Below are 19,042 nucleotides of genomic sequence, written 5' to 3' on the forward strand. Positions count from 1 at the left end.
TTTCGCAATCTGTTTAAGAATGCCAGCTTCAAATCCACAGCTGACACTTCATTGTGTTTTAGAGCAGAACTGCTTCTTTTATCTCTTGGCAATATCTACCAGATCAACTGAAAATGTCATTTATGAAACACCACTACACTATTCAAATGAAAATTTGTCTTTTGAGTGTTTTTTGCATCTCCATCATTCAGCAAGTCAATGAACTGTTCTTGAATGACATAATCTTCTGATGGAAGGAAAACAACAGAGATTGCAAAGGGATTGGTGATGAAAGGAACTTTTACAAAGTTTTGTAGGTCAGGGAAGTATCTTTGAATTTCAGCATGAAGAATTGAGACATGCTGTTTCATTATATCAAGAATGTCAGTATCAACTCAAAGGTCATCTTCATCAAGGAAAGTATTGAGGTTCGGAAATGGTGCAAAATTCTCACATTCCAATTTAGAATGCCACAAATGGAGCTTCATTTTAAATGCAGTCATTTTTTTTCCTGACAGTGGACAATGGCGATATCCTTTCCTTTTAGTGCTAAGTTAACAGAATTAACTGATTCAAAAATGTTGACCGAAAAGGAGAAACAGATAATGAACCGAGTATTGTAAAGAATTGTAGAACGATGACTCTTTTCAGTACTCTCCCCTTGGATAACCACCTCACATAAGAGTACAGTAAAGGTGTTTGAAAATAGGAGCCATTGTCCTTGCACAAAACAGCAAAAAGACGCAAGTTTAGAGAATTGGCTTTGACAAAATTTACTGCTTTGACCACATCATTCAAAACATTCTTCAATTGGTCAGGCATTGTTTTAATCATCAATGCTTAGTGATGAAGTGTACAGTGCATACCAATTCTGTAAGGAGACTTCTCCTTCACCATTGTCTGAAAGCCAGTGTGGCAACCAAATATTGCTGGAGCACCGTTGGTGCACATGCCAACAACATGCTCCTAGTTTAAGCCATGCATGTTAAAGAACTGATCCACTTTCTGGAATATATAGTTTGTAGTGGTTTGGGTGTTGAGGCTTTCGCAAAATAGGAATTCATCTTACAGGCACTTGTTATGCACATAACATACATAAACACAAAGTTGTGCTAAATCTGCCACATCAGAGGTTTCATCAATTTGGATGGCAACATAGTTAAACATTGATGTTTTTATCTTTGAGATTACCTGAGACAAAATATTATCAGACATCTCAGCGATTCATTGACAGACGGTGTTGTTGGAAAGTGAAACATGTTTAAGCTTCTATAGTTCAGACATTCCAAGCACAAGTAAGATTATATTTTTGCAGTAAGGAAGAATTAAATGCCCTCCAATGTTATGAGGTTTTTTTGTAGCAGCAATTTTCCTTGAAACCTCGTACGTGAGTTTCAGACCAGCTACAACGTCCTGCATACACATTCCTGTGTCATCAAGCCTGGATTTGACCAATCTGTCAGCTTGAGATCTGAAAAGTTCCTCGTCTTTGTTGACTGCACTGGAATGTTTTGTTTCCAAATGCCTCTTTAGCCTGCTGGGCTTCAGTGAAAACGCTGCCAATACCTCAGCGCATAGAACACACTGTTGTTTTTCTATTCTACCACCAGTAAGCACAGTGAAACTGAAGTTCAAATATGACTCATCATATCTCTTTTTCTTTGTAAAAGACATTCTACAAATAAATATAATAAAATTATGTAAATGTTGTGCTGCAAATGTACAGAATTTTGTACTATTTCACTCTGTTCAGAAAATTCTGTTACTTTTATCAGTATATTAGTGGTTAGGGCATTTGGCTCATGATTGTAAGGTTGTAAGTTTGATTCCCGGTGATGCATTGTGTCCTTGGGCAAGACACTTTATTATGTGTCTGTGGATTGCTCAGTCACTTGCACTTAATTTCATGAGTAGGCTGTTCCGTTGATCATATCAGCTGGGACCCTCATCGTCGTAACCAACGGAGTGCTCCGTATATATATATATATATTTATATTCTCTTTTATACATATTCTACTTATTATACAACATTACTCTTTTATGTACACTTTTTTATGTACATTCCTTTATGTACACTGATTTATTCTGCTTTTTATATTTAACCCTACAGTCTCTTATGTGGTGGTTTAATAAAGTATGTGATTGAGTATTATCTGGTAATTGATATTTGATTTAGATGTATTTCTCCATTTTCTCATCTTGTATTAGTAATTTGTGGTAAATCATTTTACCTTTGCCCATATAATACAGTAAATGAATTGATTGCATCGCAATCATTAACATTTATGTATTAACTTTGTTGGGTACTTCACTAGCAGTATATTGGATATATGTTATCCCATGGAAGGTTGCATTTACAACCCCTATCTCAATTTATATATATATATGTCAGATATTTTATCAAAAAGAGGTTAGTCCCTATTCATGAAGAAGTTACTTCGAAATTGATTAATTTTGCTTTACTTTAATATCCTCATTTTAGTCATTCAGTTGGACTTGGGTCAAGTTTCTTACCATTGTAACGCTTTGCAGCTACTTTAAAAAAGTTCAACTAAAAGTTGCTAGGTACTTTTTGTAGAATGAATGTCTTAATTCTGACAGCGCTACTAGCTTGTCTTTTTATTGGCTTATTAGGTCCCTACTTATTGATACTTAATACAAACATAAAAAGTAAAATTAAGAATAAACTTACAATGATATGTCGAAAATATTGGCATTTGTAAATGTGTGATAGTGAAAACAGATCGCAGCCTCTTCATAAACCACTCTTGTGGACTATGTCATCAATGAGCCAATGTTACAGCCCAGAATATACACCTGCCCAGATTATACCTGGGGCTAGTCTGGGCTAGCCTAGACTATACCCACTTCAGACAGCCAGCCCAGAATATACCCCTGTTCAGACTATACCCCATGCTTGCAGACAAATAACATAAATGCATCTCGCTTATAAAAGTTGCCTCAGAACATATACAAAATTTGATATCAATTGACGAAGAGTTAAAAGTTACATGTAAATTTCGATTTAAACAGCAATTTAGAATTGTCAAATGCAAATATTCAATGCACCGATATAAACCCAAATGTATAGGTAGATTGGAAAAAAATTGATAACTCTCACATGCTGCACAGCACACCTGTACTATGAGTCATAGCTGGGACTCACGCAAATGTGGCCATTCATGTTGGGTTTATATTGGTACATTTTAAAGCATTTTGCATTTGATAATTCTAAATTGCTATGTTTAAATCGAAATTTATATGTAACTTTTAATTCTTCATCGAGTGATATCAAATTTTATATATGTTCTGAGGCAACTTTTATATGTGAGGTACAACTGTGTTATTTGTCCACAAGCATGAGGTGTAGCCTGGACAGGAGTATATTCTGACCTTGTTGTCTGGAGGGGTTATAGTCTGGGCTAGGCCAGACTAGCCCTGAGTATAGTTTGGGCAGGGGTATATTCTGGGCAGTCACATCGCCTATTTTCAATCCTGTTTAGACTTGTTGTACCAATACCCTTGCACCAGTCAATAAAGCCACAGAAAGACGCCTGCATTCAAGTACATGTGTGTATGCCCTGCATGCATCATGACGCATTACCTCAAATGCATTCTATCTGTAAAGTTTTATTTAACACTAGCAGTATCGCCCGGCGTTGCTCGGGTTTGTAAAGGAAATAACTATATAAGCATTTTTAGAGAGTTATAGCCAAAAAATAGCAAAAAAATGCATTAAAAATGGAAAAAAAATCATGGTAAATTTTTTTAAGAATCGTTGACTCATCGTAGACATTTTTAGAGAGTTACTTCCCTTATATAATATCGAAAAAATGCATTAAAATGGAAAAAAATTATGGTAAATTTTTTTTAAAATCATAGACGCATCGTAGACGCGCGCTAATACCCAGAAGGGCTCGATATGAATCACGACTATAAGATACCCGGTTTTGGTTAAACTGCACCGCAAAATGTGGGAGTAGTTAGGAATCTAAATCGTAGGAGACAGACACACAACTTGACCTTTATATATAAAGATGTAAATTAGGGGTTCTGTGTAGTGTGTGCATGTTCAATGGTTCCAGTTTTAGCTAATACCAGAAAACCTAGGGTTTTAAGCATGAAAATCGGTGACCCCTTTGCAGACTCCCTAAAATTGCTTTGTGAACTCCCAGGGGTCCGCAGACCCCAGTTTGAGAACAAAGACTCTAGACAGTGTGTGGTTTAGTAGTTAAGGTGCTGCACTGATAATCGCAAGATTGTGGTCTTAATTCCTGGACCAGCTGGTATATCATGTTCTTGAGCAAAACACTTCATTTCATGTTGCTATAAACCACTCAACTATAAATGATTAACTCTGTGAGGGATGGACTTGCATCAGTCCTAGGGCTTGTGACAGCACTTACTGCCTTCTTGGCTCTTATAATGAGTTTCACATTACCACAAAGTCAAACAGTTTGGAGGAAGTCTATAATCAATTACATTGACTGGTAAATATTGGTATATTGTGTAACACTCTATTGATTGTGTGTATTCACTGCCCTTTCAGATCATTGTAATAAATAATCTCTTACATGGGCACAAGACTTAGAATTTTAGGGAAGAAATTATCAGTTATATCAACACTAGTATTTGACAGTTACTTTATTTTATTAACCCCAGAAGGCTGAAAAGCAAAGTTGTTTCCAATGCAATTTTAATTTGAAGCATAAAGTGATGCAATTAAATATCATGAGGTATTTTATCCAATGCTCCACCAAATCTGAGAATCCAACCACCACCCTTCTCAGCTCATTATAATGACAATATCAGACACAAAGATAACCTACTTCTCAACAAAGAACAGATTCACTTGATCACAGTTACAGGTGTGGTTGTTGATTATATATGGTTTTCAATTAAACTTATATCTGGTTTCCAAGCATTTATATAAACAGTATTTATATAAACACTACTACATTCACCGCACAAGCAATTATCAAACTGTTCTCTGCATTTCTCCTTCTTTTTACTACTGGGTAAGTCAAAAAATTTTGAAGTTTAATCTATTGTTGTTATTACTGTTGGTGTTTTAGTAATCTAACTACAATTTCCTTTTTAAATTGTTTAATTGCAAAGTTGATTATTTTTACTGCTTCTTAGAATTGTTATTTTTCCTTTGTGCATGGAAACATTTTTTCACTCTAAGAGTTGCTGAAGTATGTAACAAACTGCCGGCATCAGTTGTTAGTTGTCGGAGCACTGCATCCTTCAAAACTTCCATGCTTCCTGAGATTTGCCAATACTACACCTGATTTTCTCCCCTCCATACACATGCAAGCATGTATCTGACTCATACACTGTTCGCTTTCCAGACATTTGTACATTACTGCATATGCTTTATACACACTTTTGATAAGCTGTGGTGCACCAGAGCACTGTATACAATAATTCATTATTATTATTATTATTAGTATTATTATTTAAAATGGGTTGAATTTATCATACCACTGACCATGGGACACACTTGGCACTAATGGTGTATCACTTAAAGTATGGATTGGAAAATTAGAATCTGGGTGTGATGTGGAACTAGCAGTCTTGGATTTGTCATTGTTGTTGCTATTGCTATCGTTGGTATTGATGTAGTTTGGATGATAGAGTAACAGAATCAATTGAACCACATGAACAAAAATAGCTTGATGTATGTTCTGAGTTCAAATCCTGTCAAGGCTGATTTTACTTTTTACCCCTCTAGAGTTGATGAGAGTGGCTTTATACCTAAAAAGAATTTGTTATTATCGGTTGTGGTAAGGTAGCGAGTTGGTAGAATCATTAACGTTCTGGATGAAATGCTTAACAGTATTTCACCCGTTGGTATGTTCTGAGTTCAAATTCTGCTGAGGTCAACTTTACCTTTCATCCTTTCGGGATCAATAAAATAAGTACCAGTTAAATACTGGGGTCAGTGTAATCGACTCATCCCCTCACCCAAAATTGCTGCCCTTGTGATAAAATTTGAAACCGTTATTATTGGTTGTGGTGATGATGACTTCTTAGATGAGTGAAAAAGCCGCACACATTTTGAGAGAAAATAAAATCAATTTTATTGACTCCTGAGACGATGAAAATGTTAGTAGGCTGTGGTAGGACTTGAACTCAGAACATAATGATGATGTTATTGTTGTTTTTAAATTATTCCAATCATTTCAACTCAGCCACGCTAGACCTTCCATTTAACTTTTGTTGTCTAGCCCTCAGGTCTTTGAACAAAAGCATTCCATCTTTTATTCAGACAGTATATTTGGAACTGCATTGTGTAATATGCCCTACTCTTCTAAAGATGTTTAAGGTGTGAATTGAGGGATATGTGGCAGGCATTTTTAGCAGGACATGCAACTACAGTGAATCCTAAACAATTTTCAGTTCAGTTTGTGTTTGAATGATGCTTATTTTGTTTACATTAAGAGACATGCATTCTCCAGATGGAGAGATATTTCTTTTAATAGGATGGCCTCTTTCCATAGCTATTTAGGTCCTTTAAAAGTAAAGAATGGTAATAAGTAAGTGAGTTTAGTCCACTTGACATGTCTTTTGAATTGTCACATGTTTTATTATTATTATTGAGTGAGAGAGCAGTTCATGCCATCAAAGTGACACTGGGGTAAAATATACGAAGCCCAATATACCCATCATGACTACCCGTCTGATAAGGGTACACCAGGCACATGCATCACAACCATATGTGCGCAACATGGTGATCTCATATCAAGATAAACAGCACATGACCTTGCAGGTGGGGCCCAGTTAGAATTTTCTTCAGGTTGAGTAGCCCATCCCGCTCAAAAGGTCCCTGAATAAGGGTTGTTTAAGGATGTTGAAAGAACCACCCATGTTTCCAGAGGTGAATTATTCAAACCCCAAAGAATCCCTCTCAACACATGGCTATGATGCTCCCCCACTACTTCTGCTCATGATCAGAGATGCACATATCGTCAGCCACTAAGGGACATGCTCAACTGGTTAAAGTCAAACAACTGACAAGCAAATCTGTGGTATTGAGCAGAATATTTGCTGTAGCCCATCTTTTATACCAAGACAAAACAATGTACATAATAACACTTCCTATCAGTTAAGATCAGAAGCCATGAGAGCCACTGCCTGGTACTGCATCAGGGCATTTATTATTATTATTATTATTATTATTATTATTATTATTATTATATTATTATTATTATTATTATTATTGTGAATAAGTAGGATCCGTAGATCATCAGAATACAGGCCTTACAGTATTTCTTCCAGCTCTACATGTTGAGTTCAAATAGTGTGAAGGTCAGCTTTGACTTTCTTCACTTCAGGGTTATTAAAATTAAGTACCAGTCAAGTACTGGAAATCAATAGTATCAATTAAGCTTTTCTTCAGCTTTCAGGTCTTGAGCCTGTCATAAAAGCAATTATTGTTATTATTGTTGTGGAGTGGCAGAATCATTAGAGTCTCACACAAGATTCCTTGTGACATTTGTTCTGGCATTTTACGTTCTGAGTTCAAATCTTACCAAGTTTAACTTTGTCTTTCATTTTTTTGTGATCAATAAAATAAAGTACCTGTCAAGTATTGTGGCTGATATCATCTTATAATGGAAAGGTGCTTGCACTTTTCAGGACATTGTTGGCAAGTAACTTACTGCTATGGATGCCAAAGCATCACTGTATTTGAGCAGGTCGTTCAAACAACACATGTAGAGCATCTCACCAAAGACACTGGATGCCTCCCCGAAAACCTGCCTCAAGTAATGCAGCACTGAGATGGATGGCATGTGTGGGTTAAAAATGTCTGAGGAAGCTCAACCCAATTATGGTGACTGAAGTTGATGTAACTGTTCCCCTCACCAACAATGTTAGGCTTTGTGCATCATTATCATCAATCATTCATATTCTATGTTTGGACAGTTTGACACAACCCAACATGTCTGAAGACTGCAGCAAGGATCAGCAAGAGTTGATGGAGCTCTTTCTGCCCCATTTTCAATCAGTGCTGATGTTCCACAGGGTTGAGCTTTCTTTCCCCAACACTTTCTTCTATATATCCATGACTTACGAGCTGCCACATCCAAAAATGCCCACCCTCATGCAGACAGTTTTCTCAGTTGTGTAAGTAAGGTATGCTGTTATTCAATAAAGTACTCGATGCATGCTATTATGTAGTGTTTATATAGTAAATTTAAATATTTGCTCTGCATCATCATTATCATCATCACCATCATCAACATTCAACATCCGTTTTTTCATGCTGACATGGATTGGACAGCTTGACAGGAACTGGTAAGGTCAGGGGCCACACCAGGTTCCATAATCTGTTTTGGCTGGGTTTCTACTGCTGGATGCCCTTCCTAATGCCAACCACTCCACAGAGTGTGCTGGGTGCCTTTTATATGGTACCATCACCTGCGTGTTTTATGTGACACCAGCACCAGTGTTTTTTCACATGGTGGCAGCACCCACACCAATGCTTTTTACATTGCACATTGACTTTATGACCAGTATGTGAATCTAAATGCCATTTTAGGGATTATTTCAAACACTCATTCATACCTAGCTTTCACAACTCTCTATCATCCACACGCAATCTAAATACCTCACATCAAAACTGCATTCATTTTACTAACAGAGACCTTAAGAGCATTATTAAGTGGAGCCTCGTCAACCTTGTTTCTTTTAACAGCATAAAAATACTCAAACACTATTCATATCAAGAAAATCACATCACATCACTTCTCTACTAAACATGAGTGGCACTCAGCTAGAGTCTTCACAATCACTCCAAATACTGGGCCTCTATCACATTAACTATCCTTACATAGCTAGGACCACATCTCAAAGCTTGTCCCTTCTCTTCAGGGCCAGGTGATATTTCAGCTCCCAGAAGTTGTTGATCTTATGCAATGCCATTAAGCATTTTGTCTGACATGCTAAGGATTCTCCATGTTCATTGTCTTAACAATAGGAATGATAGGAATGAGGAAATGAGAAGCAAACCACTATGACATATGTAAATACAACATTATATCAGTCAATTATCAGCATAGTGGAACAGGAACTTCTGATGTAAGTTTCTATTCATTCTGTTCAAGTTTAAAAACTAAGCTGTTAAAATTTATAATTTCAACTATACCATTTTGAAAAACTGGATTAAAAATGTGAAAGGAATTTTACAATCAAATCAACCCAAGTTCTAGCAGTGAATTTAAATAGAGTGATCTTGCTTATTCATTTAAAATTGTTTCCTTTGCTTGTACCCCTTGTCCTCTTCGTCCTCCTAGTAATCCATTCTAACATCTCAACTCCAATTTAGCATAATTCGTTATTTTTTTTCTCTTGTTCACCCATTTGAATAATCTATTGAGAGGTTATTTTTTTTACTTCTCAATCCAATCTTTCTTTAGTTCAGAAGTTATTATTTCATAATCTCCAACAACACCACACTTGCCGTTCTCCACCCACAACTTGAACCCAAGTATATAAACAGCGTCTAAGACAAATCAATTTTACGGTCGGATGAAGTCAGCTCACAAGGAAAACTTTTAATTGACTGTCAACCTTTTGCTTGTACAAATATAATTGTGGGGGGCTGGTAAGAGAGAGTGAGTGTGGGGCATGTGTATGTATGTTCTATATTTACGTGCATATGTATATATATGTGAGTGTGTGTGTGTATGTGTGTGTATTTATGTACAGATGTATATACATATCTCTATATCTATAAACGGCAAAATGTCTGTGTATCTGTGTGTTTGCGTGTCCTTTATACAAATCCACAGTTTTTCACGTAAAAGGCTCGCATTTTCTATGGACTTTCAAAACTGTCTGAGGGTAGTCGTGAAGATCTTTTCATTTCCCCAGTCACCCCAGAAAGCCATTAAAAAAATCGATAAACCTACCTGTTATGTTTCAGGTAACGAAAGTCTTTATTACAAGGGACGTAACTCACTTAATCCAGCGGCTTAATATAAAGATATTAAACCATATCAAGGGAAATAACTCTTTAAAACTCTGCATTTCCCTCCCTTTGTTATGTATCACACCTCAATACTGTACCAGACCAATTTATCCATTTTATGACCGTAACTGTCCCAGATTTCTGGATTTTCCAGTTTCCCAGAGAATTTCTAAACGTTTGCTTAAAATCTCTATATCTATAAACGGCAAAATATCTCTGTATCTGTGTGTCTGTGTGTCCTTTATACAAATACACAGTTTTTCACGTAAAAGGTTTGCATTTTCTATGGACTTTCAAAACTGTCTGAGGGTGGTCGTGAAGATCTTTTCCTTTTCCCCAGTCACCCCAGAAAGCCATTAAAAAATCGATAAACCGACCCCTTATGCCATAAGTTATGGGCATATCCATTCAAAATCGCTAAAACATAGAAATTTGTACGCGGTGCGTGCGTACAGCTAGATACGCCAATAGACTGCCAGCTGTTTTTTTTTTATTGGACGGAGGTAATTTTACCCCTGACAGTTGAATGCGCGTGCGCATTTGCAGAGTCTGTATGACTCAACGCATTTTTGTGTTTTGCAAAGACGCGTTATCAAGTGTTTTGGCTTTCAAAAGTGCACGCTTTTTTGATTTGAGAAATGCAGGGAATAGTTAACGAGTTAGGATCTCCAAAGCTACATTCTTCAATGGTTCTTAATCCAATGCAGTCGTCCTCCTCCGAAACAAATCAGTCATGCACATCTCCACAGCCAATTTCCTCAACAGCTATGTCATTTAGAACCCCTACAATGAATTAGTGATAGATCGGGATTAGAAGCTGCCTATTAGAGGCGCCCGAGCCCCCTCCCGTAAGGTTAGTCTAGGTTTTAATAAGAGGCTTAGTTGTGTTCCGAACCTAACCTCCTCCGTTTCAGTGAATCGGGAGCCCAATTAGCCTTCCGGCGAAAAGGCATACCTATTATTTATACCTTAGTTAACCTTGATGTCTTACGTGCCTCTACGCGTCATGAACGTATAACTATTGACCTTACTGCGTTACTTGCTTCAATGCGTCATATTCATAAAATCACTTTGAATGCTGTTTTTTGTGCTCTAATTGCTCTGCCTTTTCGCTGGAATCAGCACTTTTCTTCCCACCATTGCTATTCACTTATAGGACGAGGGGGTTAGGTGAGGAGGTTGGTGTCAAAAGGGCTGGCATGTGGAACTTGATCACCTCTGCCAATCAAACTCCCAATCCATGCGTTCCCGTCGCGACACTGATTGCGCAGAACTGGGTTGGGTGTGAAACGAAAACTCAACAAACGAGATTTATGTGTATTTTCAAAATCATGCTGTTTTGCGGCCGAATTCGAGTTTTTCGCTTTCTTCTGCTTCCTTTTTTGTCCGACTAATGGCACGTGCACAGTCCCGCTAATTTTCCATGAATATGCCGTTCCAGGTGTGAAAACCGAAGTCCAGTGAATATTAATTACTCTCATAAAAGGCTCCAACTATCCCATAAACAACAAAACTGGCGCAGGCTGAAATGTGATAAGAAACTTAGCTCTTGATTTACTGAGAAATTTTTACTGCGACCCGGCAACGAACAACAAGCACCAGAACTAGATCCGGCAACGCCGGGACATAGTGCTAGTATATATATATATATATATATATATATGCATTATCATCACCATCATCATCATCGTTTAACGTCCACTTTCCATGACGGCATGGGTTAGATGGTTTGACTGAAGATTGGCAAACCAGAAGACTGCACCAGGCTCCAATCTGTTCTGACAATGTTTCTACAGCTGGATGCCCTTCCTAACGCCAACCACTCCGAGAGTGTAGTGGGTGCTTGCTTCAACCATGCTCGAATGGTGCCTTTTACGTGTCACTGGCACTGGCATCGGCCACGATCGAATGGTGCTTTTTACGTGCCAGTGGCACGGGTGTCAGTGAAGCGGCACTGGCATCAATCATGCTCAAATGGTGCTTTTTACGTGCCACTGGCACTAGCATCGGCCACGCTCGAATGGTGCTTTTTACGTGCCACTGGCATGGGTGCAAGTCAAGCGGCACTGGCATCAATCATGCTCAAATGGCGCTATTTACGTGTCACTGGCATGGGTGCAAGTCAAGCGGCACTGGCATTAGCCATGACAACGATTTCGCTTGACTCAACAAGTCTTCTCAAGCACAGCATATTGCCCGACGATTGAAGGGTACTTTTACACAGGTTGGTTATGCGACACTGGTATCGGCCATGGCTACAATCTCACTTGGATTGCTGGATCTTCTTAAGTACAGCATATCTCCAAAGATGTCGGTTACTTGTCATTGCCTCTGTAAGGCCCAACATTCGATGGTTGTGTTCACCACCTCATCCTAGGTCTTCCTGGGTCTACCACTTCTACAGGTTCCCTCCACTGTTAGGGTGTGAAACTTCACACAGTTGTCCTCATCCATACACAAATGTATGCATGTGTGCGTGTGTGAAGGCGTGTGACTTAGTGGTCAGGGTGTTACACTGACAATCACAAGATTGTATCTTTGATACTTCCTGGACCGAGTGGCGCATTGTAATCTTGAGCAAAAGATTTCATTTCATGTTGCTCCAGTCCACTCAGCTGTAAATAGATAACCGTGTGATGGACTAGCCTTCTGATGAGGATGAATGTTGTCCAGCCCAGCTAGCCAGCAAGGTGGCATCTTTCGAAAGTTAAAACAATGCGAAGCGCATTGCAACCAGCTATGTTTAACAATATCCAATAGTTTGATGTAACAAATAAGCAGCAGCCTTACTAAAAATTAATTATCAGTGACAGAAGCTGTATTAGTACCAAAAGATAATCTTTATATCCAACTAAACTGGGATGCCTTGTTAGAAAACCCAATATTGCATAATTAGCCTTGAGAGAACCTCTTTAATAATTTGATAATTTTTAATAAACTTGCTGGGTGTTTGTGACATCAGCACCTGAAAAGATGATTATATCCTATATATTGTAGTACCGAGATCTGACTGGTATGAGGTGACCAATAGACCAAAATCACATAATATGGGAATTCTAGCGAACATGGCAGACAAATTTCTTCTGCTACGATTGAAATGTTTGCTTTTATACACCAAACACCTAAATGAGAGGATCTCTCAAGGCTAACAACACAATTTTGTGTAAACAGTACCTTATCCTGTACCTTGGTGGTCCAATCTCAGATAGGGAATGCAGGATAAGGTACTGTTTACACAAAATTGTCATGGATTACCAAGATGAATTTAACAAGTATATATATATATATATATATATATATATATATATATATATATATTTAAAAATAGGAGATGTCGAACACGAGTGGTGATATATAAAAAAGGAAATGAAGAAAATGCTGACAAATAATTGAAGTAATTTAAGTAATTTAATTAGGTGAAAGTTCTTTTTACCGGTTGCGCATTTGTTATGCTTATCAAAATATTTTGATAAGCATAACAAATGCGCAACCGGTAAAAAGAACTTTCACCTAATTAAATTACTTAAATTACTTCAATTATTTGTCAGCATTTTCTTCATTTCCTTTTATATATATATATATATATATATATATATATATATAATATATATATATATATATATATATATATATATATATTATATATATATATACACACACACACAAACTCGTAAGTTTCATACCAAAGTCTATCTGCATAAATCAAAACCAGTCATGGATTACTGAGATGAACTTACCAAAGATATATATATACACAAACTCTAAATTTTATTACTAAAGTCGACCTGCATAAATCAAACTAGTAAATTTTAATCTATTTTCAAAAATACTTTCTCTGGAAAACAACATTCGATACATTATAAAAACCTTATCTTCTCCGTCTCTGACGAGCAGAAGTATTGTCTATCAATGTGTATCAACAATGGATTCCATTATAATGACAATACTTTCGTGATACGATCGTATGATGCATTAATTTACAAATCTTTAAACAGTCATGTTTCATATATTTACATATATTTTTAATACAATACTATTTTAGACATATATATCTTCGTGAGGAATATTTTTGATATTGAATTTCATGCTATTATTTCAAAATACAGTATATATAATCGCTCATATTAATGTCTAAATACTTTATAGTATTAATATTTTTTGACATTTTATACAAAGAGTACTCTAACAGAATATATTTAATTAATGATATATATATAATTGAAAAAATAACTGCAAAAATTATAACAGTGCAACTTATTGGAGCTGTCACAAGAAATCTGCATGTCCACTCAGGAACCAATGCATGCAAAAAAAACAACGTATACAAATGCACAATCACAACACCATAACATAAATACACATATATAGGAGCCTCCAAAAAACCAATTTAAAGTTCGTTATCGCAACCATATCTCATCATTCCGAAAGATAAGCAAGTGACATGCAACATCACTAGTGGACCTAATATGGAGATTAAAAGAAGTAAAATTAAATACGGAATAGAATGGTCAATAATAAAAAATGCACGCCAATATAATACACTATCGGGCGTATGTGACTTGTGCCTTGATGAAGCCTTGTGCATTCTGTTAAGTAACGAAAACTTGGTTAACAAGCATGCTGAGAAAATACCAAGATATTGCCACTGCGCAAAATATGCATTTTCAAGATACAACACAATTAAATAATGATAATAATTCGGCGAACTCTCTCCCACTCTCCTTCCCCCTATCCATATGTGTATGTGTGTGTCAGATTGCATTTCTATAAATACATATGCGTGCCTGTCCGCATGTTTAGTATGCATGAATGTATGTCTCTCTCTCCACACACACATATATATGTATATAGTAATAGTATATTCTGTTACGAGCACAGTAGAGTACAGTATAAAGCTCATCCACCTTCATATTTCACCCTTTTCTATCCAGTAGTAGTATTACATGTACTTCCGTGTTTGCGTTTGGGCTTCTGTCGTGTGTGAATAGATAATTGAAAAATTTTGGAGTCAACAAGAGGGAGTACGGTTGGACATTATTTTTTTAATCACTACAATTATTTCTATGCAATGTAGTTCTTCAGGCGTGCAGGTACTTGATTATGCAACTGTTCTCTGCATTATGAAATTTAGTGTTTCCTCAGGCGATATGATTCTCTGCTTCAAGATCATCCTCTCTGTCTGTCGTGGCTAGAATTTAGTAGCCTGAAATATAAAGGTGGCCGAGCTTTATACTGTACTCTACTACGTTCTTAACAGAATATGCCATAACTATACACACACACAAATACACACACACACACACCACACACACACACACATACATACATACATACATACATACATACATACATACATACATACATACATGAGGTTCAAATGTGCAGAAAACAAAAGACAGACAGGTGAGGGAACAACAAACAGGTGTATTTGTTTGACTCTCGGGAAGAAAGGGACGAGAGAGTAAAATGGGTGGGTGGGGGTGAGAAAACAATGTGTTGGGATTAACGGTTTAATATGATAACATGTAGTAGAAAGGTACACAAGTGTTTTAAACAGGTTTAGTTTCTCTTCTTGCTTATTCCCTTCTTAGTCTACTTTGTTAAAGGTTTTCACCCGAAACGTTAGTTTACTTCGTCCTTTTCTGTGCTGTAAATGGCCAGTTAATCATAAACTTCTGTCGGCAGGCAAGGCAATCGTTAAACCGAGCGTATGCGTCTGTCTATCTAATTTTACGCGAACTAATCTGCTCTCATCGAGTTTATTTTGTCTGATGAATCGTCTAAATGAAAGGATGCTCCAGATTAACAGAGAAACAGGCCAGTAGAAATAGACTTTATGTGTGTGTGTATGCGCGCGCGCGTGCGAATAGATAATGCCTGTATAGGTAATTCATTATCATTAAATAAATATGCTTTCTGTTTTTAGGTGCCCATTGCAAACATAGAGTTGTATTTCCGATCTTTTGTTGAAAAAAATGACAAGTAAGTCGAAATTTATTCCATTTCAAGCACTTGCACATGCGTTCACACACATATAGGTATGTATATATGTGCGTGTGCTTCTTCAAGTCGAGTGTCAACTGCTGAGGAGCCCTCTTTGCACACACTCTCCGATATCTAAAGTATTCCACCATTTCCGGTTATATATATATTTCTTTACTACCCACAAGGGGCTCAACACAGAGGTGACAAACAAGGGCAGACAAATGGATTAAGTCGATTACATCGACCCCAGTGCGTAACTGGTACTTAATTTATCGACCTCGAAAGGATGAAAAGCAAAGTCGACCTCGGCGGAATTTGAACTCAGAACGCAGCGGCGGACGAAATACCGCAAAGCATTTCGCTCGGCGTGCTAACGTTTCTGCCAAACATTCCAATTGCACCGCGATTTCACAAACTCATCTGTTCGCGCAAATCATTTCGTCCAAACTCTAGCGGGTTTTGTTAGTGGTCGCAATTAATGGTTTCTCACTGCGTGGTTTGTATACAAGGTTTTTTTTTCTTTCTTTCTTTGGATCTCTTCAAGCATCTCTGCACGTTGTTCATGACAATGGAGTTATCTCCGTTAACAACTTGTAGTTGTTTGTGGCTTTCGGACAGCCTGCAACCCTTTTTCGTTAACAATTCGATAACAGCAAGTTACTTCTGCTTGGAACCCATTATTTTCCTGCAATAAAGAAGAATAAAAAGGCGATTTACCATAGAGGAAGAGTTACTCTCCCATCATGCACTATTTGAACAACCAACGTTAATTTTAGTAAAAGTTATGTCCACTTCTGCATTTTTTTTTTTGTGCAGCCCACGTGTGTGCGCGTGTACTGTGTAAAACTTCCTTTCATTAGCACCCGGCTTTGCGTTCGTCAGAAAAGTAACCCACTGCTTTAAGAAACTAGGCAGGAGTGTTACATAGCAACATTCTGTCTGACTAAAACCTGTAATCTCACAAGTAGAAAATCTTTATATATAAAAGTGAAGTTGTGTGAGAGTCTGTCTACTTCGATTTAGATTCCAAACTACTCCCACATTTTGCGGTGCAGTTTAACCAAAAGCGGGTATCTTATAGTCGTGATTTATATCGAGCCCTTCTGGGTATTAGCGCGCGTCTACAATGAGTCTACGATTAAAAAAAAAAATTTACCATCATTTTTCCGCATTCTTAATGTATTTTTTGCTCGGTTTATATAAGGGAAGTAACTCTCTAAAAATGCTTATATAGTTATTTACCTTACAAACGCCGGGCGATACTGCTAGTAGTCGATAAAAAAAGAATACATTTGCTTGGATTTTATAATTAGGGAAGGGGGATAACTCATAAAGTATTTGGGAGTAGTTTCTTTTGTAATAGTAGTTTTACCTTGTAAGTTTAAATTATAAATTCTTTTTGGAGTTAAGTACTGAAAACATGTTCTCTGCAAAGACTAAATATTTATTTGTCCATTTAATACGGTAGTTAGGTGTATTTTTCCCAATAGACTTTCAATTTTTCAAGCCTGGTGTTGTTCCATAAATCCAATATCTATCTATCTATCTATCTATCTATCTATCTATCTATCTATCTATCTATCTATCTATCTATCTATCTATCTATTTATACATGTGTGTGTGTGTGTTTGCGTAAGTCGTCTAAGAGTCCATAAGTCAGGAAAAAAATTCACTCATATGTCTTCCTATCCTAATGCACACACACACACACACACACACCACACACACACACACGCGCAACCGCGCGCACACATTCGTTTTTACATATATATACATATATATATATATATATATATATTATATATATATATATATATATATATATATATAGATAGATAGATAGATAGATAGATAGATAGATAGATAGATAGATAGATAGATAGATAGATAGATAGATAGATAGATAGATAGCGAAACAAAGCAGGAGAGTTACTTCGTAAAATATCTAGTTACTAGTGATTATTACTAAATATATAGTTAAAAATTTATTTAACGAACAAACTCCCCTGTTTTGGCTTGCTTACTATTAGTACACTGAGACCTACCCAACTACGGAGTCCAACCAAATAGAATTCGGGGTATAATACGAGTCCTTCTCGCAGTTTTTCCTTTTGAATATGCAGGAATACATCTGGTATTCAAAATAATGGTTATTTGTCATGCGATTTAAATTTAGAACAGTAGCTGGCATCCGTCGGTCTCAAGAGGCCAGCACACCACACACATACGTCGTGTGTGTGTGTGTGTGCACGGGCGCGGGCGCCGCACATCTATGTATGCATGTACGTTTATATACATATTCGGTGAACGCATTTGAAATAACTTTAAACCAAATTCACAACCTGCGTATCGTACTAAATGTATTAGACACACCGTTCAAAGGCAGGATGCCGTGGTTTTGTCAAAGAAAAAAATCCTTTCATAAACATATTGTATTGAAAACACAATATAGATATCGGAGTGAAGCGAACAACGTTGGAACTGTGACTCATGAGGACGAGTGACGTGTTTCGCCCTAATTGGGTCTCATCAATCCCGTGCAACTGTTTGTCACTTGCTAATACGAAATTCATTCTTCGATGCGTAGGAAACAGTGAATAATACATTCACTGGTATAGCAGAAAGCTTACCGAGCTTTGAAAGCAAATTAATGGATACATCTGAAACAGCTTTAAATTTAAAACACCATCTTAGAATGTATATATATTTACACTAAATATATGTACACAATTGAAAGGCATAATGCTATGGATTTTATCTAAGAGAAAATCTTTTCATATACATGCTATTGTGTTTCAATTGCGTTCACCAAGTTTAAGAGCTTAAACTAAAAATGAACGGAAATTAACCGGAAATGACAACAGGGAAATCCGATACTTTTAATATAGATAATTTATGTAACTTCTGCTGTGTCTGGGGAGGGTCATTTTCTTTTTGTGCCTTATAATGTAACACACCCACCGGTAAAATTTCCACTTATTTCTTATTTTTCTAAAATTTTCGTTGCGTCTTGCAACCTTACCGGTGAGTGTGTTACATTATAAGGCACAAAAAGAAAATGACTCTCCCCAGACACAACTGAATATGCTTCAACACACG

The 19,042-nt window shown here is 36.9% G+C and overlaps 2 protein-coding genes across 2 annotated transcripts in view; one reads left to right on the forward strand and one right to left on the reverse strand.

Moving 5' to 3' along the window:
* Window positions 1-1,248: 1,248 nt before the first annotated feature.
* Window positions 1,249-1,653, reverse strand: LOC115225915 (zinc finger BED domain-containing protein 5-like). The gene has a single exon (XM_029796922.1). It carries the CDS (start codon window positions 1,651-1,653, stop codon window positions 1,249-1,251), a length of 405 nt encoding a protein of 134 aa, XP_029652782.1.
* Window positions 1,654-4,899: 3,246 nt separating this feature from the next.
* LOC115232657 (3-oxoacyl-[acyl-carrier-protein] reductase FabG-like) overlaps window positions 4,900-19,042 on the forward strand; it is a 54,594-nt gene continuing 40,451 nt past the window's right edge. The window contains exons 1-2 of the mRNA XM_029802673.2: window positions 4,900-4,997; window positions 15,885-15,940. Coding sequence (XP_029658533.1) covers window positions 15,934-15,940 — 7 coding nt within the window. The 5' untranslated portion in view covers window positions 4,900-4,997; window positions 15,885-15,933. The remainder of the gene's footprint in view (window positions 4,998-15,884; window positions 15,941-19,042) is intronic.

Source organism: Octopus sinensis, linkage group LG2, assembly GCF_006345805.1.
Source record: "Octopus sinensis linkage group LG2, ASM634580v1, whole genome shotgun sequence".
Classification (NCBI taxonomy): Eukaryota; Metazoa; Mollusca; class Cephalopoda; order Octopoda; family Octopodidae; genus Octopus; species Octopus sinensis.

Coding starts and splice junctions, on each gene's coding strand:
- LOC115225915 (XM_029796922.1), bottom strand. CDS start 1,653: ATGTCTTTTACAAAGAAAAAGAGATATGATGAGTCATATTTGAACTTC.